The sequence below is a fragment of the Chanos chanos genome, chromosome 15 (assembly GCF_902362185.1).
Source record: "Chanos chanos chromosome 15, fChaCha1.1, whole genome shotgun sequence".
In the NCBI taxonomy this organism is placed as follows: Eukaryota; Metazoa; Chordata; class Actinopteri; order Gonorynchiformes; family Chanidae; genus Chanos; species Chanos chanos.
The window spans coordinates 4,290,300-4,311,203 of record NC_044509.1 but is presented as its reverse complement, the minus strand read 5'-3'; the positions used below and the strand labels follow the sequence as shown (position 1 = coordinate 4,311,203).

The following is a 20,904-nucleotide window of genomic DNA, read 5'->3' as shown; positions in this document are numbered from 1 at the left end:
CTTTCAGGCCAAAGGTTAAATGGAATGTTTACTTTGGTGATCTTATGAGGAATCGTCATGATTATAGTAGAATAATAATAAAAAAAAAAAACATAAAAGGCTACAAAAGATATGAATCATGCATATGCATAGTAGGCGGTACACAACATACATCTGCAAATAAGACGGCCATAGCTTCTCCTTTTAAAGTCTGTCACTTTCATGGACTAAGTCATTTCACAAAAGATGGTGACGTCTGCGTTGTTGTTGTTGTTGATCAGGCTGGAAATCGCGCATACCCACATACAAAAAAACAAAACAAAACAATAAAAGAAAGAGTTGTGTTGCATTCGCTAACAAAGCCCGACTGCCCATTGAGTTGTTTGACAGGTTAGCTGATTTCAGAATAGTGTCCGTGATTAATGTCAATCATATGGGCAGGGTGTCTTAGCAACATGACCCAAAACAACAGACAGAGTCTTCCTTAGCAACAGCAGCTCGGAGGAGAAGACAAGATCTTCTCTGGTTGACACAAATTGACATAAATCAAACTTTATCGCCTTAGTGTTGAACGCTGCGTTTTAAGTCATTTACCTGCGGATTCAAACATTCTTTTTTTTCTTCCTTTCTCTCGAGATGCTAAATGATACCCAGGCTCCTAGCATGAAGGTGCATTTTAAACAGTCGTGGAATTTCGTGGGCAAGCTGTCTTCACAGGTCTTAAAAAACAAACAAACAGAAAAGACACCCTCAATAAAAAATCTCCTTTTGCGCAGTTCTCCTGTGTGGTTCTTTTCGTCATACATTGGCTTGAATGTCAGATGAATCATATCATTGGCTGAACTAAGAATGGGGGGTGAGGGGCGGGGATTGTTATGGTGAACTTCGGTCCTGCAAAAAGATAATGCTACTGTTCTCACGGGGGACGGCACATTCTTCGTATCTTCCATAACGAACAGCGTTCGCTTCCAACTAAACTCCCATGTACTTGGTGCTCCTCAAACTGAATTGAAATGATAGGAAACGTCACATACCAAATAAGAGAATTAGAATAATAGCCATTTTTCACAGGATTCTGAGCAATGACGGCTATGGAGCAGGAAACTGCCAATTCTGATCCAAAATGGCCGCCGTCTGAGCTGGTTTCCCACTTTTACTGAGCGTCAAACGGGTAACCGTACACAGGTAGCAACCGCGCGATTATGCGGGAGGTTGATTCGATTGTTAAATGCTAATGTGAAATCTGAAACAAAACGTATTGATTTCGCACCCTCAGTAAGAAAACCAAGAGTTAGCCCTCTCTGTGAATGAGACTGTTAGCACTGGGGTGTCTCACTTCTCATCCTACCGCTTTCCCATTTCCTCTCCCAAGGCTGTACTGGACTGTCCTCTCCTCTTCAAACTCACTCAGTATTATAGTTTTGATCAACGCTATAAAAGTCTCACTAGTAGTTACATGTTATTACACGTTATTTGTTTGTTGTTTCTGGGATAGTACAGAAGTTGTGGTCCAAACGTTTTTTTTGTCCAGGGGCTCGTTTTTCCTCTCCTCGTCACCGCTGTGCCCAGCCCGTGTGCGCCTGGCACGGCCGGTGGCAAGCTCACGCGTCTCACCCTCCCCCCCCCCACCGGGGCATGTTAAGAGACCCCGCCCAAAGTTAGCACGTCGAAGCAGATGTCACACACGCGCACAGGCTTGTTCAGGTCAAACTTGATGATGGGAATCTCCTTCACTGAGCACTTGTGGCAAAGCAAACGCCCACAGTGTCGACTACATGAGGGGGAGAGAGAGAGAGAGAGAGAGAGAGAGAGAGGAGGTGTGACAATAGAGAAGACGTGAGACACGAGAACAGGAGAAAGACAGAAAGAAAGAAAGAAATGCGAGCAAAGAGTCAGTTACATGTCAGTTAACAACACAAGTCTACCAAATCTTCAGCAGTATACTATCACTCTATAAACCACCAATGACCAATTCGCACATCACAGTAAAGATCAGAATTATGATATATATGATAAACTTGTAAACTGTGAGAAAAATCTGTCTGACAGGGATGCTTTATGTGAGCATTGTTTCAGTACCAGTGGTGTTTTCTGGTGGTGACTCCAAATTTGGCAGCACATTCGTAACAGTTAGACCCATCACACCACGGTGGCTCCTTAGACAGCATATCTGCACCGTTTCAAAAAACACACACACACACACAGAAGCAGTGCTTTACAAACACCTGTCTGCTCAATTCATTTCAAACACCCCCACCTTCATTTCCACAGGACACTTTTCACACAAAACACTCCAGATGTATTTCTAAGCAAACCACCACAAAAAAAAAAAAATCAGAAAAAATCTTCACAACAACATCTCTAAAGCCAGATGCCTCATGTTTCCTGTATATAAGATGGTTTAAGCACAGATGTATGTCATGGAATCAAACACCAAAGATCGCAACCATCGTTCTGTGCATATTTCAGAGAGCTACGGGAACACCCTGCAATTACTGTCCAAAACAAAAAAAACAAGTTACACCGAAGGTATGGAAGACGAGTCTCTCTCAAGAACATAAACAAAAGAACAGAAAGGAAAAAACAGGTTATACACATCGGGGAAATAACGTTTAACAGGCTGAGGAGAACGGACGTGACCCTTACCCAGCAGGCGGAAGAGCAGCTGCTTGGTGGCAACCTGGTAGTTGAAGATGTTGACGCCTTGGTTGTTGTTGACGCCCAGTCGAGCTCCAGACCTCACGATGGCACGGCACAGGTTGGCATTTCCCTTCATGTAGGCCAGTAAAAGAACTGGGGGGGGGGGGGAGAATGAAATGGACTAAGATGTCTGGTTTTGTAATTATAATATTCTGATCTCCCCATCCTCTCTGACCACGCTGAGAAGTGCGTTTGTCGACGATGCTGGTCTTCTCTTTTTGCTATCGTCCCCACACTTCCAGTTCTGTACGGGCAAACTGAACGCACACTGGACGGCTTACGTGGGTGCCTGTGGTGGTGGGCTACTGTCTTTATTTCTCCCAATCACCTTCTTTACTATGATTGACAAGCTACCGGCAAGTCAGAAGCCGCGGTTGCTGGGCTGGGCCCGCCTACCTGTATTCCCTTCATTATCCGGTTTGTCCAGAGGATACTCTGGCATGCATTCCAAAAACAGCTCGAAGATGGCCGCCGCGTTCTCCTTCCCATAGTGACCGAGAACGTGCATCGGCGATTGACCCCTGAGAACCACAAAAGTAAAACAATGCAGGAATGAACTGACTGAGCGAATCACTGAATGGTTTCTGTCTCCACTGTGTCTGACAGACAAAAGGTTAACCCTCACAAAGGTGACAGCTTACTGATATTACAGAAATTAAACAATTACAGACTAACTACTTGCATATAATTAAAGAATATTCACATGCAGATAGACAATTACAGATGACTACATGCAGATAATTATAGGAACATTACATAGACTTAATTGCAGAATAATTACATATGCTTAATTACAAAATAATTACATGCAGATGATTACATAATAATTACATGCATCTAATTAAAGAATAATTACATATAGATAATTACAGAAACAGTCACTTCTGCAAAGTGGCACACAGATTGGGTGACAATATGTATCAGAGAAAAAGAGAGAGAGAGACAGAGAGAGAGAGAGGGGGAAAAGATAGAAATAATGGTGTCATTACCTGAGATTGTATGCCTCAGCATCAATGGTGGACTCTGTGAGAAGAACTCTCACATTATTCAAACGTCCATGCATCACTGCCAGATGCAGGGCTGGGGAAAAAATGAAAAGAAAAAACATGCAACAGAGGGGAGGGGGCGAGAGAGAGGGAGAGAGAGAGAGAGAGAGAGAGAGAGAGAGAGAGAGAGAGAGAGAGAGGGAGGGAGAGGAAGAATGAATAATGAAATGTCTACCGTCACAACTGTGTAAAAAATCAACTCTCCAGTTCTCATCACTGTAAAAACTTCTTCTGTCTGAGCTCTGACGGCTTTGGTCTGTCCACTGTATCTGTAGGATTTGTAGGATCATGATATCTCTCTGCACTGTTAACCTACACCGGCAGGTTTCCATGGAGACCTACTGACCGTTGTTGCCGTTCTCGTCCACGGCGGCGAAGTCGACTCCGTTCTCCAGGAGGACGGAGCAGATCGTGGCCAGGTCCTGCTGCGCCGCCAGGTGCAGAGCCGTCTGACGATGTTTGGTCAGCTCGTTCACCTTAGCGCCGGCCAGGAGCTTCACGCACACACACACACACGCCAAATAAACAGATTCACATGTGTCAAATAAACAGGTACAGGTCAGACAACGTGAACCAAACATTCAGGAGGAAATGGGGGTAAATGTGATATGTACATTGGAGACAAATAAAGGTATACAACGCACGCACACGCACACACACACGCACACGCACACACACACACACACACACGCCTCAGTCATACACATGAACTGTCACTGCTAACGTTTACAGTGCAAGGATGTTTGATCAGTAGAGAGACTTCATAGACTGTGGGATTTCATTTGTCCTGTCAGATTTCTGTGCCATGAAAACCCAGGCATGTAACCAGTCACACCAGTGAGGCTGAACTCTGAACATTACCCATTCAACCAGTCACACCAGTGAGGCTGAACTCTGAACGTTATCCGTTCAACCAGTCACACCAGTGAGGCTGAACTCTGAACATTATCCATTCAACCAGTCACACCAGTGAGGCTGAACTATGAACGTTATCCATTCAACCAGTCACACCAGTGAGGCTGAACGCTGAATGTTATCCATTCAACCAGTCACACCAGCGAGGCTGAAATCTGAACGTTATGCTCTCGGAGAGCTGGGACTTTAAGCCGAGACGGAAAAGCTGCCAGTGGGTTAAAACCGAAGACAGGGAGTCCAGATTAACACAGCTCACTGCCCACTGTTCTCAGAAAGTGGCATTTTTCACAAGCTGTTCTGTTCCCCTGCATTGAAAGCCTTGTTTTTTTGGTGTGTGTTTTTGTTTTTGTTTGTGTTTACTCTCTCTCTCTCTCTCTCTCTCTCTGGAGTTTAAGCGGCTTTACCAGGTTTCGGACGATGATCTCAGAGCCGGCCTGAACTGCCAGGTGCAGTGGTGTGAGTTTCGCTGTGTCCTGGACTCTGGAGTTAACGTTCGCCTGAACGCTGATCAGGAACAGCACGCTCTCGATGTCCGAGTTCTGCACCGCCACGTGGAGGAAGTTTCGACCCTTATTGTCCACCTGAGGGGAGAGAGACCAGGGGGAGAGAGAGACAGGGGGAGAGAGAGAGAGAGAAGAATGGAGGAAGACGGAAGACAGCACAAAGAGAAAGATGAACGGACAACATTGTGAAGGGACACAGCGAAGCGTTGGTTTTTCCCACACTTATCATACTTCATAAGCACGCTCTGTAAATAATGAACTAATAGCTATTCATATTTTCACACTTTGGAACACACACACACACACACACGTTCTCACACACACAGACACACACGTAACACACACACACACACACACACACACACAGGTAACACACAGACCTGTTCGGCGGCGCCTGGCTCTCTCTTGAGGATGGCTTCAGCTGCTTTGTTGTTTTTGTGTGTCATGGCGCAGGCGAACGGGGTCATGCCCTGCCGGTCCCTCAGGTTCAGACGGATGTCAGGGTGAGAGATCAGCAGCTGGATGATCACGCTGTGCTGGTTGCTAATGGCAACGTGGATAGGTGCCCGCCCCTCTGCGTCCTAACGGTGGTACAACAATTTACAATTTGGTATTTGGCAGACGCTTTTAGCCAAAGCGACTTACAATAGGTGCATCGGTAAGATGAGGAGAGGTCATTTAGAGGTCAGAGAGGACACAACAGTGGCATGAGGTGGTGTTTATGTGTGTGCATGTGCGAGTGTGTTTTTTTCATTATGATAATCAGAGAAAAATGACCCTTTAGAAATTTCCATTTAGCATAAACATAACATCTATTGCCACGCCATTTTTGAATTCATCTTTTTACAGATCATAACAAGCGGTTTGCAGGGGATCAGTGTTTAGTGTTTCAGGGCAGTGGAGAGACATGAACAGGCGTCGACAGCATTTGGGCCTGTCTGTGGTGTGACTGCGTGTCCGACCTGTGCGTTGACGTTGGCGCCAAACTCCAGAAGGCACTGCACCACTTCCTCCAGACCCCAACAGCTGGCCAGGTGGAGGGGGGTCTGCCCGTCACGAGCCTCCTCATCGCCCTCACCGTTCGGACCGGGCTTCCGCGGACTGTTCACGTCGCAACCACTGCGCGCACAAGACACACACACACACACACACACACACACACACAGACAGACAGACAGACACACACACACACACACACAACTGTGACTTTGTCTGTTGCATTTAAAACATCCTTCAGGGCTGTGTCTAGGCTAAATGTGTTATCTTCCCCTCTGTTAATCTCAGGGCTGAGGGCGTGTGTTGTTCGTGACCTGTTGGGTTCTCCAGCAGATTAAATTAGCTCTGCCGTGGAGGTGATGTCGGCGTTTAAGATCTTAGCCGAGGGATTAACGCCACACGGGAGGCTGTTTCTCAAAGAGGTGGTAGGAGTGGAGAACCTCCGTAACACCATCTGCTGAATCTCTGTGTGTGTGTGTGTGTGTGTGTGTGTGTTTTAAACCCCACTCTCAAGGCTGACCTGACACAGCTGAGATTATTCACACACACACACACATACACACAGCATTCAAGTCAATGCCACCTCTCCTGAATACACTCACACCTTCTGAACACACAGTGGAAATGAAGGTACTCCTGATTCAGTCAGAATGAGAGAGGGTCCTCACAATGCATGGTTTTGTAAGATGAAACATTTACACACACGCACGCGCACACACACACACACACACACACACACACTCACACAACTTGTTATTTTGGGTTTATGGGAGAATTTGCAGAAGGTGTTCACTCGATTCTGTTTTCAGATCAGTAGTTGCATAATTCATGTGCCTCACCCCCTCTGCCCATAAATGCATAAATAAATAAAAAAAATAATAATAACTAGCACAAGATGTTCTTATGAGTCATATGAGATAATACTCAAAAGTACTTGAAAACTTGGGCTATTACATAAACCTTGGAAATTCACTGCTTCCACAACTCATTATATTTCTCAGCAAATAAAAAAGGCCACTAAATATGAAGATAGTACCTTCTAAAGAGTGAACCTGGAAGTTCTGAATGTGAAAAGAGGTGAACCATGTTTTGGTGTGTGTGTGTGTGTTCCACTGAATCGCTATTTTTAAGTTTCAGGTCAGTTTTGTCATGGTTGCAAATGACTGACTGATAAAGGTTTTGCCCCTCTGCTAATAACACTGGTAATGTGACGCAGTGGTGCATGCTGGGAAAGGGTAGCGGACCTGCGGATGAGGAAGCAGGCTGTGACCTCGTTGTTCTCATCAATGGCTCGGTGGAGCAGCGTCTGCTGGCACCCACTCGGCCCCGAACTCCAACACGTCGCATCACAGCCATGTCTGACCTATCAGAGCCAAGATACCACATAAAACAACCAATCATTAGCTAGTAGACTTCAGTAGGTAGCCTATCAAATCAAATGAACAGCTAGCACAGAGCAGACACATTGTACAGCAGAGCACAGAGTGTTATCTGCAGCAGTGAGGACAAAAACAGCTCAAATCTGATTGGTTCAAATAAGACATTCAAAATAAACATTACTTGAAACAAGGCCATGTACATGGTAACACATATTCACAACAGTTCACCATCACTGGTTTCCTTTCTGAATATGGTCTGTATTTCTCCCTGCAGACACACACACACACACACACACACACAGTAAATCCCAGTTCTCACCAGGGTGGAGGCAATGTCCTCCAGTCCGTTTTCTAGCGCCAGCCACAGTGGGGGGTCACCTTTCTCATTCACCACAGACATGTCAGCCCCGCGTGTGCATATCGCATCCACCACCAGGGGCAGCTGATTACTAATGGCTAGCTGAAGAGCTGTCTGTCCCTCCTGGGTCCTGGAGAGGAGGGATATGGGGAAACAGAAAGAAAGACAGAAAGAAAGAAAGAAAAAAAGAAAGAATGAAAGAGGCAGTGAGACAGAATCCCATTTTACTTTGACCTTCGCTAATTATTAAACACACCTGAATCTTATTAATTACAAGAATGTGCTTAATCCGCACAACAACCATGCGCCTCTGACGTCAATGTATGAGAACGCTTTGCTTCTCTTCTCTAGGAAAGCAGTGAATTCTACCTCTATTCAGTTCAGCCTTAGCATGTTCCACCTCACGCTACAGCTGAGCATCAAGACCTTAAACTAGCTCCTGTTTCGCCTCTACAAAACCGCCACAAGTCAAACCTCAAGACCACAGAACAACCCACAACAAAAGCTTTGACCTCTGAAGGTCAGGAGCAGTCGTGAAATGAATCAGAGAGAGGGAGAAGGGGGAGCCGTACCTGACGTTGATGTCTGCCTGGTGCTCGAGGAGAAACAGGGCGCTCTTGCTGTCCTGTCTCCTGATGGCCATGTGGAGGAGCGTCTGGCCGTCCGACATGGTGTCGTTAATGGCCGCGCCCGAGCCCAGGAGCTGGGCGGCAATCGTGTGCATTCCTGACAAAAAAAACGAAAAAAAAAACACACACACCCCAAACCCACAGTCAGACTATAGCACTGCAGGCATGCTCAATATGCTTTACCATCAGTGTAATGGTGGGTTAGCTCAATGCAAATGTTGGGGGCGGGGTTTAAAAAATGGAGCCAGTTTGATTAGATAACGGTAGAGTCAATCATAACACATGACTGAACCCCCAGTGAGTGTTTGCCATTGTGAAAAAAACAAAACAAAACAAAACGGGTACCTGTCCAGAGCGCCAGGCCCAGTACCGTCTGATCCATAGAGTCTTTAAGACTGAAATCTGGAATAATCTGCAGGTTGTTGGTGGCATGAAGGGCGTTGGCTGTTAGATGGGAAATTAAAGAAAAGATTACAGATTAAACACTGGGCAAAGGTAGAACAGGAGATTTTGATCTGTATTAACAAGTGTGTCATGGTCTAAAAGTAGAAACAGTCTCCCAAAATCCTATATAATATTCACAGACTGTACCTCCAAGGTAAATTGTGCTCATCAGACCTTACTTAAGAATGAGTTAGACTAAAACTGGTTCAGGTTCCACACACTTCCTGGAGATGCTGTATATGAGTATGTACACATTCATATGTACATAACTACTAATATACTAATAACTAGGGGTGTGCGATATGTATCGTCCACGATAATATCTTAATTGTTGTTTCAACGATTTGCGAGCTGACATTATGGAGAATGTCACTCCCTTTGAAGAAACTGATCAAAGAGTCCACACATTCACTGCGTCATGTAGTCTAGTAGGAAAGACTATTGTGTGTGCGCATTGAAAGTGCATGCAGCGTGCTGGTATAGGCGTACATGGTCACTGCACCACAAGTGAAGCTAGTATAGCTGCCTAAAAATGCATGACTGAAGTTAAAAATGAGTGAGCAAACAGCGCCAGGAGACAAAATACAGACGCCACCTGCCTTGCGATCTACGCCGTTAGATTTAATTGTTAGACGTGGATCATCCTCACTCGCATGGAGGAGGTTTGGCTTTGAAGATGGATGTTGCTCAAAACTTTCGAAACCGCATAGTTGTAAGCAACAATTAATATCCTATTAACAAGAGTGAGCTAGTACAACATAAGACTTTTACAAATACAATTTTGAAGGATGCAAAATATCGTCTACTTATCGTTATCGACAAAATCCCAGAAAATATCGAGGTATCATCTTTCGTCAATATCGTACACCCCTACTGATAGATAATAACAATAATAATTATCTTAACATATTATTGAAAGTACTGAGAAGCATCTGAATAAGATTCAGGGGTTTGAATGAAACAAAACACTGCAGAGGAGCACAACTCTAGGAAAACCATTTAAGATCTCTGGTTTAAACAACCCATCCATCAATGCATCCACCCACGCATCCATCCAACCATCCATCCATTCATCCACCCATCCATCCATTCATGCATCCATTCATCCACACATCCATCCATCCACCCATCCATTCATGCATGCATCCATCCATCCATCCACCCATCCACCCATCCAACTCCAGGAAAAGAACTTCTCTGGAAAAGAAGGTCTTTGGTTTAAACAACCCATCCATCAATGCATACACCCATTCATCCACGGGCCTCACCTTTCTGCTCCAGGATGACAGACACTACGTCAGGGTGGTTGTGGATGATGGCCAGGTGCAGGGGGCTCTGTAGGGACACTCCCTGGCATCTCTCCCCAGCGCTGGGTAGGGGGCTCTTGGTCTGGAGGTTAGGGTTAGCCCCCTGTTGGAGGAGCTCCGCCGTCAGCCCAGCCAACCCACAGCGACAGGCCGTGTGGAGAGGACTTTCCCCCTGCGGAAAGGAAAAAAGACAAGAATGAGCGAGCAGAGGAACGAGGGAGCAAAGAGAGAGATAGAGAAAGGAATCGAGAGAGAGAGAGAGTAGCAGAAAAATACAAGAATAAGGATCTGTTTGGATGCACACATCAAACCTGTTCACACACAGTAACACATTTAAAGTCCTACTCATAAATACTGGAATTCATTTTGACAGCAAACTGTTCTTCTGTTTCCAAACTCTTCTTGAATATTCTATAGAAGGAAACCACACCTGCAGCTTCACACACACAGACTGTTCTAGAACGTCCAGATTGTTCTAGGACATTCTATGGAACATTACAACAGACACTGACCCATTTATTAGTGTGATTGACTTTCGCCCCGTGGGTTGCCAAAAACAGGGCTGCCCCCTCGTTGCCTGCAATGGCTGCTCTCTGCATGAGGCAGTTCTCTGAGGAGAGGAGAGGAGAGGAGAGAAATGAAGAACAGAATGAGGAGTGACGCATCGAATTGAGGTTCGATACAAACTCAATCTGCACTCTCGTCCAATAAGAGGCAGCTGTAACACGAGACAGTATCCAATAAAACACACGCACACACCAAACATTTTGCAGTTTTCAGTAACAGGCAGAGACAGGGAATAAATTCAAAGACTGAATTCCCACAAAAAAACCCCTGGCAACCCAGCTGCCGTTATCAAAGCTTGGCGAAACAGAACAGAAAAGACCGCCAACATAAACTAACACACAAGATGCTTTACTGTGGTACAAAGGCAAACACCGGAATAACACTAAAACATTTCATTGTCTTGATTTAAGTCACTGCTCTCTTATTAGAGTGTGAGAGGGTAACGGCATCCATAAATTCGCTCTCCGTACCTGTGGTGGATTCCGGAGCGTCGGGATTGCTCCCTCTCTGAATGAGCTGTACGGCGAAGCTCTTCTCGTCGAACGAGGTTCCGTTGACCACGGGGGCGCTGTCCTCGAACGGGTTGACGTACGTGTCGGAGGCGACGGTGATGTACTGCAGGGCCAGCCACAGAGCCGTGCTCCCCTCGTGGTCCTTCAGTTCCAGGTCCAGTCTGGAGAAAGCAGAGGGGGGTGGGGGGGGGGGAGAAAGGTTTCAGTGCGACACCAGAGGAGAACAAGCTGGGTCAAAGTTACTGGCAGCAACAGCACTTTAGGCAGTTCGGTCAGAGAGAAACAAAACTGTTTCATCAGTGGAAATGTGCGAAAGAAAGATTTGTAGTCTCACTGTTTGCACTGCAGGAGTTGGTTGAAGACCGGCTCATTTCCAGACAAGATGGCTTCATGTAGTGGAGTTCTAAGAAATTACAAAAAAAAAAAATGCGTTCCAAACACATGTTTTATGATTAGAACCATCATATTACATTAAACACCTTCAGTGTGTGAGTGGTTAGAACTACATTACCCACCTTCCCTTGCTGTTCTGCATGTTGGGGTTGGCGCCGGCCTTAAGTAGGGCCTCTGCTATGCGGGCCATTCCGCTCATCACCTCCGCGCTGTGTTTTTTAGGGCTGAAGGAACAGACCAAGTGCAAGGGCGTCTCCACTGCCCCCACCGTGGCCGCGTTCACCTGGGCCGAATGACGGATCAGGAACGTGGATGCAAACTCATCGCCTGCGGGGGGAGGGGGAGACACGAGGGAGGTAGGAATACGACAACCCGTTAACGACACGGCCGCATTCTGACGGGATGTCACGTCGTCCCCTAAGCTAACGCAGCTCTCGTACCATTCAGGATCCTTCAGCAGTGGGTCCAACCTCAAGATTTAAGTCATCATTTTGCGTTTGGGCCAAAATGATCTTCAAAAGGTGATGGGAAAAGATTGCACTGTAGAGGTGTGGTACAAATGTTGATGAAGACTATGTTTCTGACTCACGGTATAGTTCACCGAATGCCACTCCAGAGTAATACAGGAGCACCTTCATACATACAACTGAATTCAAAGGTCATCTTTTAACTAAGTTAAGTCCTAAAACCAGTGAGGTTTGCCCATAACATTTTGTAGCGCCCCCTACCTCTCTGGATGGCTTTGTGCAGGAGGCTCCAGCCGCTCTGGTCCACCATGTCCACGTCGGCCTTGTTGTTGACCAGCGTGGTGGCGATGCTCTCCAGCTTCCGGGACAGAGCCAGGTCCAGCGCCAGGTCCCCATTATTGTCCAGTTCATTCAGTTTCCCCGGCAACTGGAATCAGCAATCAGTGTCATTTAAAATGAAGGTCCCGAATATAATGCTGAGGTAAATTCCTGGATTATCCATGAAGGACAAATAAACCGACAATTGTGCAACATGCCAAAAGTGATTCAGAAAGGATAATCTGAGATGTTTCTAAGTGCGCAATTGTTCAGAACTACAGCGTTAATCTGCTGTCGCCGTGGCAACTGTATTTACAGTTTCTGACCTGTGAGTCCATCTCGATGAGGTAGAGAAACACCACATCCTCTCGTTCCACCTTTATGGCTTTGTGAAGCGGATACTCTGTCTTTGACTTGATCATTTTATAGAGCAGCTGGGCTTCCATTGTACTGAAGTCTTCTTTCCTCAAATCGTCCTGTAAGGAAACACGGGACGAAGGCAAATGTGAGAAATACTCAGGATAAACTTGGACGTCCTGGGCAGGACACGCAGCTGTGATTGAATTCGATCGGTGTCCTTCTAAAACCTGTCCCCATCCGTTTACATCTCTGTTATTACTGTCATTTTGACCTTCATAGTACAATCCTCCACACACACACACACACACACACACACACCTCAATGTCTCTGTCCATCGTTTACAACCACTATCACATGGACCATTATTATTCCATCTTTGTCACAATCATTTCCATAAAAGGACATTAACGTATAAATTTTATAGCAGTATTTTTACAGCAGCTGTTTCAATTGAAACACAAAGCCAGTTTTTAAAGCAATAGGCCACCTTCTGTGCGTCTAAATGAAGACAGTAGGGGTAATGAAACAGCGTTTTTGAAGCAGGACTAGGCTCATCATGGTGACTCAGCAAATAAAGAACACTGTCGCTGCCCCCGGCAACAGCAGGAGGAAGACATGATGAAGATGATGGCTCTATCTTCCCCTCTCTCCCCCCACTTATAACCATAACCTTGAGCGTGAATGAGTCAAGGGGATTTATGAGGAGTCATAAGCAGAGCCTTGAACATCAGGGAGAAAGCACTTCATCTCAGACAGGGCGCAAGGAAGACACGTTAGAGGAGAGCTGGAACTCTCTACCTCTCTAGCTCTGCTTGTGTGAGAGTGTGTGTGTGTTTATCTTCTTGCCATGAGCAGTTAATGGTGTAAAAATGATAGCTCAGGAAAAGAGCTTAAAAACGATGTGAAAAGTTGATGAAAAGATCTTTGTAACGTTGAAAGACTCCTAGGAGGTTCCAGAGGATTCACCGATAAAGTGAAACAGCTTACTCAACATTTACTGGAAAATATGACTGAAGTGAAAATGAAAAACGATTATTTTGTATAGCCATGGCAAAAAAAAAAAAAAAAAAAAAAAAAAAAAAAAAACAGGAAGTAAATGCAGCACCTCAAACAAATCTGACCTAAACTTCCTTATGTTCCCGTAAAATATCTAAAACGCTTGGAGCACTGCATTTCCCAATAAAATGATGTGGTGTAACGTTCTGACAAGCAGAGACCAAACCCTGCCGAGCGACGACTCGTGTTGTGAACACTCACCCAGTGACTAGCGATGATCTCCCCACAGTAATTCATCAGGGTGGTGGCGTCTAACTCCTCGGCCGTCTGATAGAACCGGATACAGTTCCTCACGTTCACCGACGACATGACCCCTTTCTCACACCTGCACCACAAAGAGAGGAAAGATCTAGAACACGTGCGCCGTGGAGATTCTCTCGAAAAGGTCCAAGATACGAGAGGTCAGATCTAGAACATTTCTAGGTGAGGTACGACGAAAGACGTAGAACGTTTGGGGCAGAGAGGTTTAGAGGGGTTCTAAGAGCAAAGGTCTAGAACGGGGGTCTCAAACTCTGGTCCTGGAGGGCCGGGGTCCCGCTGTTTTTCTTGTAGATCAACTAAATAGAATCTCTGAGTGGCTGAAGAGTGTCCACACCTGTTTTCAAGGTGAAAATCAACGGGTAACTAAGAGGTGAAAACAAAAATCAGCAAGACCCCGGCCCTCCAGGACCGGAGTTTGACACCCCTGGTCTAGAACATCGGTGGACCAATCTTCTCCTGGGCGCGTGGAGGGTGAAGTAACTTGTTCCAGTCCTTATCTAACATCCCAAGCACCCCAAGTGTTTTCATTAGGCAAATCAGGTGACTGTTTATGGTTGAGGGGAAAGTCTACATACACTGCTGCCCTCCAGGTGAAGAACTTCTCACCTCTGAGTTGGAACATCTACACTGTGAGGTCTTTGTGCATTACGATGTAATAAAAAGAACACTGCATTGTGAGGTCTTTGTGCATTATGATGTAATAAAAAGAGCACTGCACTGTGAGGTCTTTGTGCATTATGGTGTAATAAAAAGAACACTGCATTGTGAGGTCTTTGTGCATTATGATGTAATAAAAAGAACACTGCACTGTTAGGTCTTTGTGCATTATGGTGTAATAAAAAGAACATCTCCAAGACCTGGGGCAGGCCGCTTAGCCACAGGTTTTTGTGTGGTGAATCCAATTCATAATCCAGAACCCACAAGTGTGTCTGCAGCAGCCCTACGGATTTGTTTGTTGGTTATTCTGACAGAACTGCTGGTCTCTTCAGAGGTGCAGCTTTGGCTCCAATTCAACTCAAAACAACATTGATTCGGCTATGAGCATCGGGGCGTCTCTGACCTTTCTCGGAGGAGGTGGAGCTGGAAGCGATTGGCCAGCTTCATCAGGTCGATGAGGAAGGCGTCGTCCTCGCTCAGCTCCAGCTCGTCCGTGTAGGCCCAGCGTAGCATCGCCATGGCAACATCCGTCTTAGCTTCTACATGAGGGAGAGCGAGGAACGGCATGAGAGAGAAAGACCAAAAAGAAAAAAAAAAAACGTGAGACAGGGCACAAGGCTTAGGCATAAGGAAATTTCACATTTTGAATTCAGGGTTGGGGAGGGTACTTTTTAAAAACTCAAAATTTGAAGTTCTGTGATCATAGTTTAAACGTCAGCCTCAGGGGTATGAAAGAGAGCATAAGCACTAAAATAACGAAGGGAACTTTTTTTTTTAAACCACAAGACAACTGCAGTTTTGCTGCAAATCTCAAGCTCAGATTTGTGAATATCAGAGAGTAGTTGGTAATTCTGAGACGTTGCAGGCTAAGACATCTAAAAAAAAAAAAAAAACACCAGAGAGAGACAGAGAAGAAGAGAGATAGAGAGAAAGAGAGATAGAACATCAGAAAAGAGACAGAAAAAGAGAGAGAGAAAAAGAGAGAGAGTGTAGGCATGTGTGAAGTTGATGATGCTGAACCAGCTTAGCAGGACATTATTATTTTTTATATCCATAACGGATGAGACAGCCGGCCTGAGTAAAGCCTGTGTGGTGTCAGCAGGGTTCTGGTCGTACCGGACAGGTCCAGTTCTGATGTGGAGGCAAGATTAGTCAAGCTCCAAATGTCACTGCGGGCGGCCAACACAAACTTATGGGCGTTAATGCTTTGATTCCCAACCTTCACCTTCAGGTCACTGCAAACAAAACCAACCATCACCCACAGGCTCAAATGAACACACTGCCATTTTTTGTATTATATTAAAATATCTTTAATCATTATAATAATAGTATATCAATGTAATATTACATTTAAAAAAAAAAATCGTTACGATGTGAAATAAAATTTTTAAATTAGACCGTTAAACCAGAGCTCAAACTTTCAGCGCTCAAGATTCAAGTCATAACTTCGCCTTATGGTGGCTACAAAAAAAAACATATGATTAAATTATGATGAGCACTATAACGATTTTGAAAAAAATCTTTGGGGGAAACAGAAAAAAGCGATTAAAACCACATCTCGTTTAAAGACAGTTACCCGTCAAACAGGCAAGCAAAGCTATATCCGGCAGCAATAGACTTTTGTTTTTGTTTTGGTCTTCAACCAGCATAAACCAACAAGAGACGGAATCTGACGTAACCACGGTAACGGCTCTGCCCACCTGTACTGCTCCTGCTGGTAAAGGTCAGCCACGATGGCCATGAGGCGGCTGATGAAGGAGTCGCCGGCCTGGGCGGCAGAACCGGGACCAGACGTCTGGGCGGCGAGCACGGAGCACCTCCTCTCCGTTTCCACCAGCTTCTGCTGCATCTTCACATACTCCTGCCTGAGCAGGGACAGGTGCTTCTGCAACTTCTGCACCTCCTCTGTGAAGAGCAACAGGAGAGGAGTGAGGAGAGGAGAGGAGAGGAGAGGAGAGGAGAGGAGAGGAGAGGAGAGGAGAGGGGAGGGGAGGGGAGGGGAGGGGAGGAGAGGAGAGGAGAGGAGAGGATGCACGAGAAGAAAAAGAAAAAGAAAAAGAAAAAGAAAAAAGAAATGGTGATAATGCAAAACAGAAGAGGGAAGGGACACATCAGAAAGAAAACAGAGAAAAATATTGACAAAAGAAAGAAAGGATGAAAGGACGAAAGGACGAGAGAAAGAAAGAAAGAAAGAAAGAAAGAAAGAAAGAAAGAAAGAAAGAAAGAAAGAAAGAAAGAAAGAAAGAAAGGACGAAAGAGAGGGTGTGCACGAGGTGAGAGGCATTTCGTTTAAATCCTGACAGACCTGGTTAACAGAGACCATTACCAAAACAAATGTGACATTTCAGAGGAGAAGTGCAGGAGTCCAGACCTGAGGGAGCTGAGATCATGCTGGTTTTCATATTAGATCAGCGGCAACACGGTGGAGAAGGCTCCACAGTAGGAATCTGAGGGTGTCAAGTTTGATTTCCGGTTGAGCTACCCCTTGATATTGACTTAACAGCGACTACAGGCTCTCTGGAGCGAGGCACCGAACCACAGGTTTCACTGGACGCTAAAAACTGGTACACCCTGTCTCAGTTTCCGCTCTCTCCAGCCCAGCACAGTGGCCTTCAAAAAAAAAAAAAAAACACAGTGCCCCCCCCCCCCCCCCCTTCCATGGTTTCACAAAAAAAAGTCTCTGATTGGTTAAAAACTTCTTTTTTTTTGGTGTATAAATCAGCTTGTAATTAAAGTGCTCAAGTGGTTCAGTGAGCTCCAGTACATTCATCTATATAAAAAAAAATTTTAAAAAGGCCCGACTGAAAAGCCAAAAGAAAAAAATCCCTATTCCTGTTCTCAAGACAGTTAAATTTCCTTTCAGGATAATGCGTTGACCTAACTGCCTTACTGTGGTGATTTCACTAAAGCCTTGTGTCTGGACATCTTAGCCTAATTTCTGCAACTCTCCCCGTTTCCTTCCTCTTTTCTGAGAGCTTTATACCCTCCCCGCAAATCTGTTTTCTTTTTTCCCCCAAAATGCTGAGGAGGCATTTTTCCCTTTGCCCTTTCACAAACTGGACGACTACACAAGCTCTTTTCTAACAGGCCGAGGAAGTCACACCAAACCACCTGATCTTCTCTACAGGAAAGACTTAACGCTGCAAAAACGGCAAGCCAAAGACCCCCTCTATCAGATAACCAAGCCATAAAAAAAACGTTAAAAGCTTGCCTTATTGGGTCAATAAATCCTATAATATTCCTCGGAGTTTAGGCCTGAGAAAGAAAGACAATGGTCTTTCTTTGCAGTTTGCCTAAGCTGTTTGTGTGACCTAAGCTTCATTCATCCATTGGTTCATTCTCCACACGGACTCAGTGACAGAGGACTCAGCAGTTCTGTTCAGTTTTAATAGAGGCCATAAACACACTTTAGGAGCACAAAGGGCCATAACAGTCTACAGAGCACGGTAGAGCCATGCTCTGCTCACACAAACCACTGGCGTTCAACTGCTCGTTTTAAATACACGCACGATCAAACAACTAAGGACAAACGAAAGCTGTACATTCGATAACTGAAACTAGCAGAGTGACTGTGCACTAAAACAATAGGCAAGATAACCGAGAGGCCGAAATCATTTTCACGTTCTTTATCTGACCTATATACTTCGGGTCCGACCTCATAGGTGGGTCACATTCCTGAACTGGACATTTAAAGACATGAAAACATAAACTTAAGAATATCCTCGAGAAAAACAAAACAAAACAACACAATACTTGCCAAGTAAACAACTGACAATCGTCTGTGCGCGTGAAATGGTGAAGCTAGCGGGTGATACGTTATGATAAGGATAAGGGTAACTGTCACGGTACAGTCGCCGTGTTTCTCTGTGTTATCAAAACTGTGCGGACACTGTGACAGAAAAAAGACAGTAACTCGATGCACTTCGGTTGTAGTAAGACTTGGGCACCACAGGCTTTGATTCTATTGAACAATGGTATTTTAAGGATATAACTGCACCAGGCTTAATTCTACTGAGGGGATAACAGGTGACACCGTTCTATAGCTTATACAAATAGTTAAACATACAAACAACTACTGAGGAAAACAAAGAAAAACTCGTCGGCATAAAGCTGATCTATCGATAGATAAAACATTGCTACTCATGCCCAGATAAACTAGATCTCCTTCGATACACGACTGCGTTGGTGAATGAATGTATTCCAAACCACCAAGGCCCCTTGTGCACCAGAAAATATCCCCTAAAACATTCAACATTCAACGAGCAAGGCCAGAAAAAAGAACATTCAAATATATCGTTAACGCGTGATGTAAAAGATCCATTGATAACAACTGTTGCGACTTTCCAGGGAGTTCTTAAAGCGACATCCCTGTACGAATTGTGAGATTTCTAAAGGGTTAGTCTGAACAGACATCATAAGAAATCAGTGAATTACGTACTGCTGCTACGCCACACTGCACACAAGCCAAAAGGCTCAATATTTTATTAATTTCATAAAAAGCATGCGGATAAAACACCCGGCGAAATAATCTTTACCGCCGCCCAACACTCCCATCCCACCTGACTGACTTCTACCAGCAAGACTCAGAAAAGCTAGCTAAAAAGCTACCTTGTAGAAATAAGACGTTATAACGGTGTCAGAACGAAAGAAGACGAGCATGACACATTCATATCTAAATGGCAAGTGCTCCTTTGCACCACAACGTCCATTCAAAACACACGTTAATCAAAAAACTTGACATGAAATTCAGAAAGGGCGTGAAAATATGAAAGAAATCAGCCTCATACCTTCCGCCATGTTGGATCCGTGGCTGATCGCCTCTTATCGCGAGAGGACAAGTGTGCGAGTGTAGGGTAGAGTTTGGTGTCTGGACGGCAGACTGGTGCACCCCAAGGTTTCGCTACTTTGACTTATGAACAAATTATACACACCCTGTCAGCAGCCTGAGAAGTGTGAAATCAAGCGACGTTTCCGCTGAGGCTTAAACGTTACTTTGATAGTCTGATGTAAATGTGTAAAATGCTTGTTCAATTAATGATCAGTGCATGTTAACAAAACATCTCGACAAAAATCTAGGCGTTTACTTTCTCCATAGCCCAATGCTCATCAAGAAGTCAAGCTTATAATGGATTTGGAGATTAGTAAACCCGGGTCTAAGACATCGGGCGTCAGAGGCAGTTAGAGGATAACGATCCTTCTCTCAACAACAGTCGTGCCCTGGCTGACACAAACTCCTGACACCTATCCAACTGACGGGGGCAAATCTGTTGCAGAAAACCTTCACATGACCCATATGGCGCTGGCACCACACAACGTGTGTTGCTTATTGAGGAAAGAGCACTGGTATCAATATCCATTTATTAATACAAGTTGTATGTAGCGCCCTTGAAAGTTCTCCGTTCAGGACATTGAGTGCTGGACTGTGTGACCTGTTATTTAGATTTAGATCATTCATTGTATGTTCTAATAACTCCTGAAGTCATACCTTAGAAAGAATTATGAGGTAACGTCATCATATTCAATCTCAATAACAAGTGACATTTTGTCCAGGGAAAATACAGGGGTAGGCTGAACCTTTATTTTCTCATTCACGATAACAATACAAGTCTTTCCATAGCAAAATGGTGGTTTCTGTTGTGTTCTTCGTGGGGAGGCCAAGCTGTCTGAATTCATCTTCCTGTCGCTGAGGCGCGGCTGCCGACGATGAATGGTCGCCAGGCGCTCTCGATCGCAGCATCATTACGAAAACGCCGGCCAAAAACCTTACGGAGACCATGGTAACGCATTCACCATTCTCAAACCATAACGGATTTCAGCAAGGATGATGGAGAAAACATTTAAACCGAAGAATTGAGGTAAGTTCTTTTTGAATTCACGTTTTGTAAACAGTGAGACAAATACACCCAAACGTTGGAAAAAAAAAATTATATTTTAGAAGAACTCACTAGAGAAGGTGACAATTTCCATAAGATGAAAAATATACATCCGTATTTTGTCTTTGTACATTTAGGCAAGAGAAACTGCAGTAGTCCAGTGGAGCCCGAGCAAAATGACCG

At 44.9% G+C, this 20,904-nt stretch overlaps 1 protein-coding gene across 1 annotated transcript; it reads right to left on the bottom strand.

Moving 5' to 3' along the window:
- Positions 1-754: 754 nt before the first annotated feature.
- Positions 755-19,651, bottom strand: ankfy1 (ankyrin repeat and FYVE domain containing 1). The gene is made up of 25 exons (XM_030793059.1): positions 19,636-19,651; positions 16,549-16,753; positions 15,965-16,083; positions 15,252-15,387; positions 14,132-14,255; positions 12,840-12,989; positions 12,457-12,622; positions 11,851-12,055; positions 11,670-11,738; positions 11,294-11,496; positions 10,769-10,866; positions 10,218-10,428; positions 8,851-8,949; positions 8,449-8,602; positions 7,838-8,006; positions 7,384-7,502; positions 6,106-6,262; positions 5,524-5,724; positions 5,045-5,221; positions 4,072-4,219; positions 3,669-3,759; positions 3,076-3,200; positions 2,626-2,772; positions 2,059-2,149; positions 755-1,750 (listed from the first exon to the last, which is right to left on the bottom strand). The coding sequence occupies exons 1-25, from the start codon at positions 19,643-19,645 to the stop codon at positions 1,618-1,620; spliced, it is 3,507 nt and encodes a 1,168-aa protein (XP_030648919.1). The 5' UTR covers positions 19,646-19,651; the 3' UTR covers positions 755-1,617.
- Between the last annotated feature and the right edge of the window lie 1,253 nt (positions 19,652-20,904).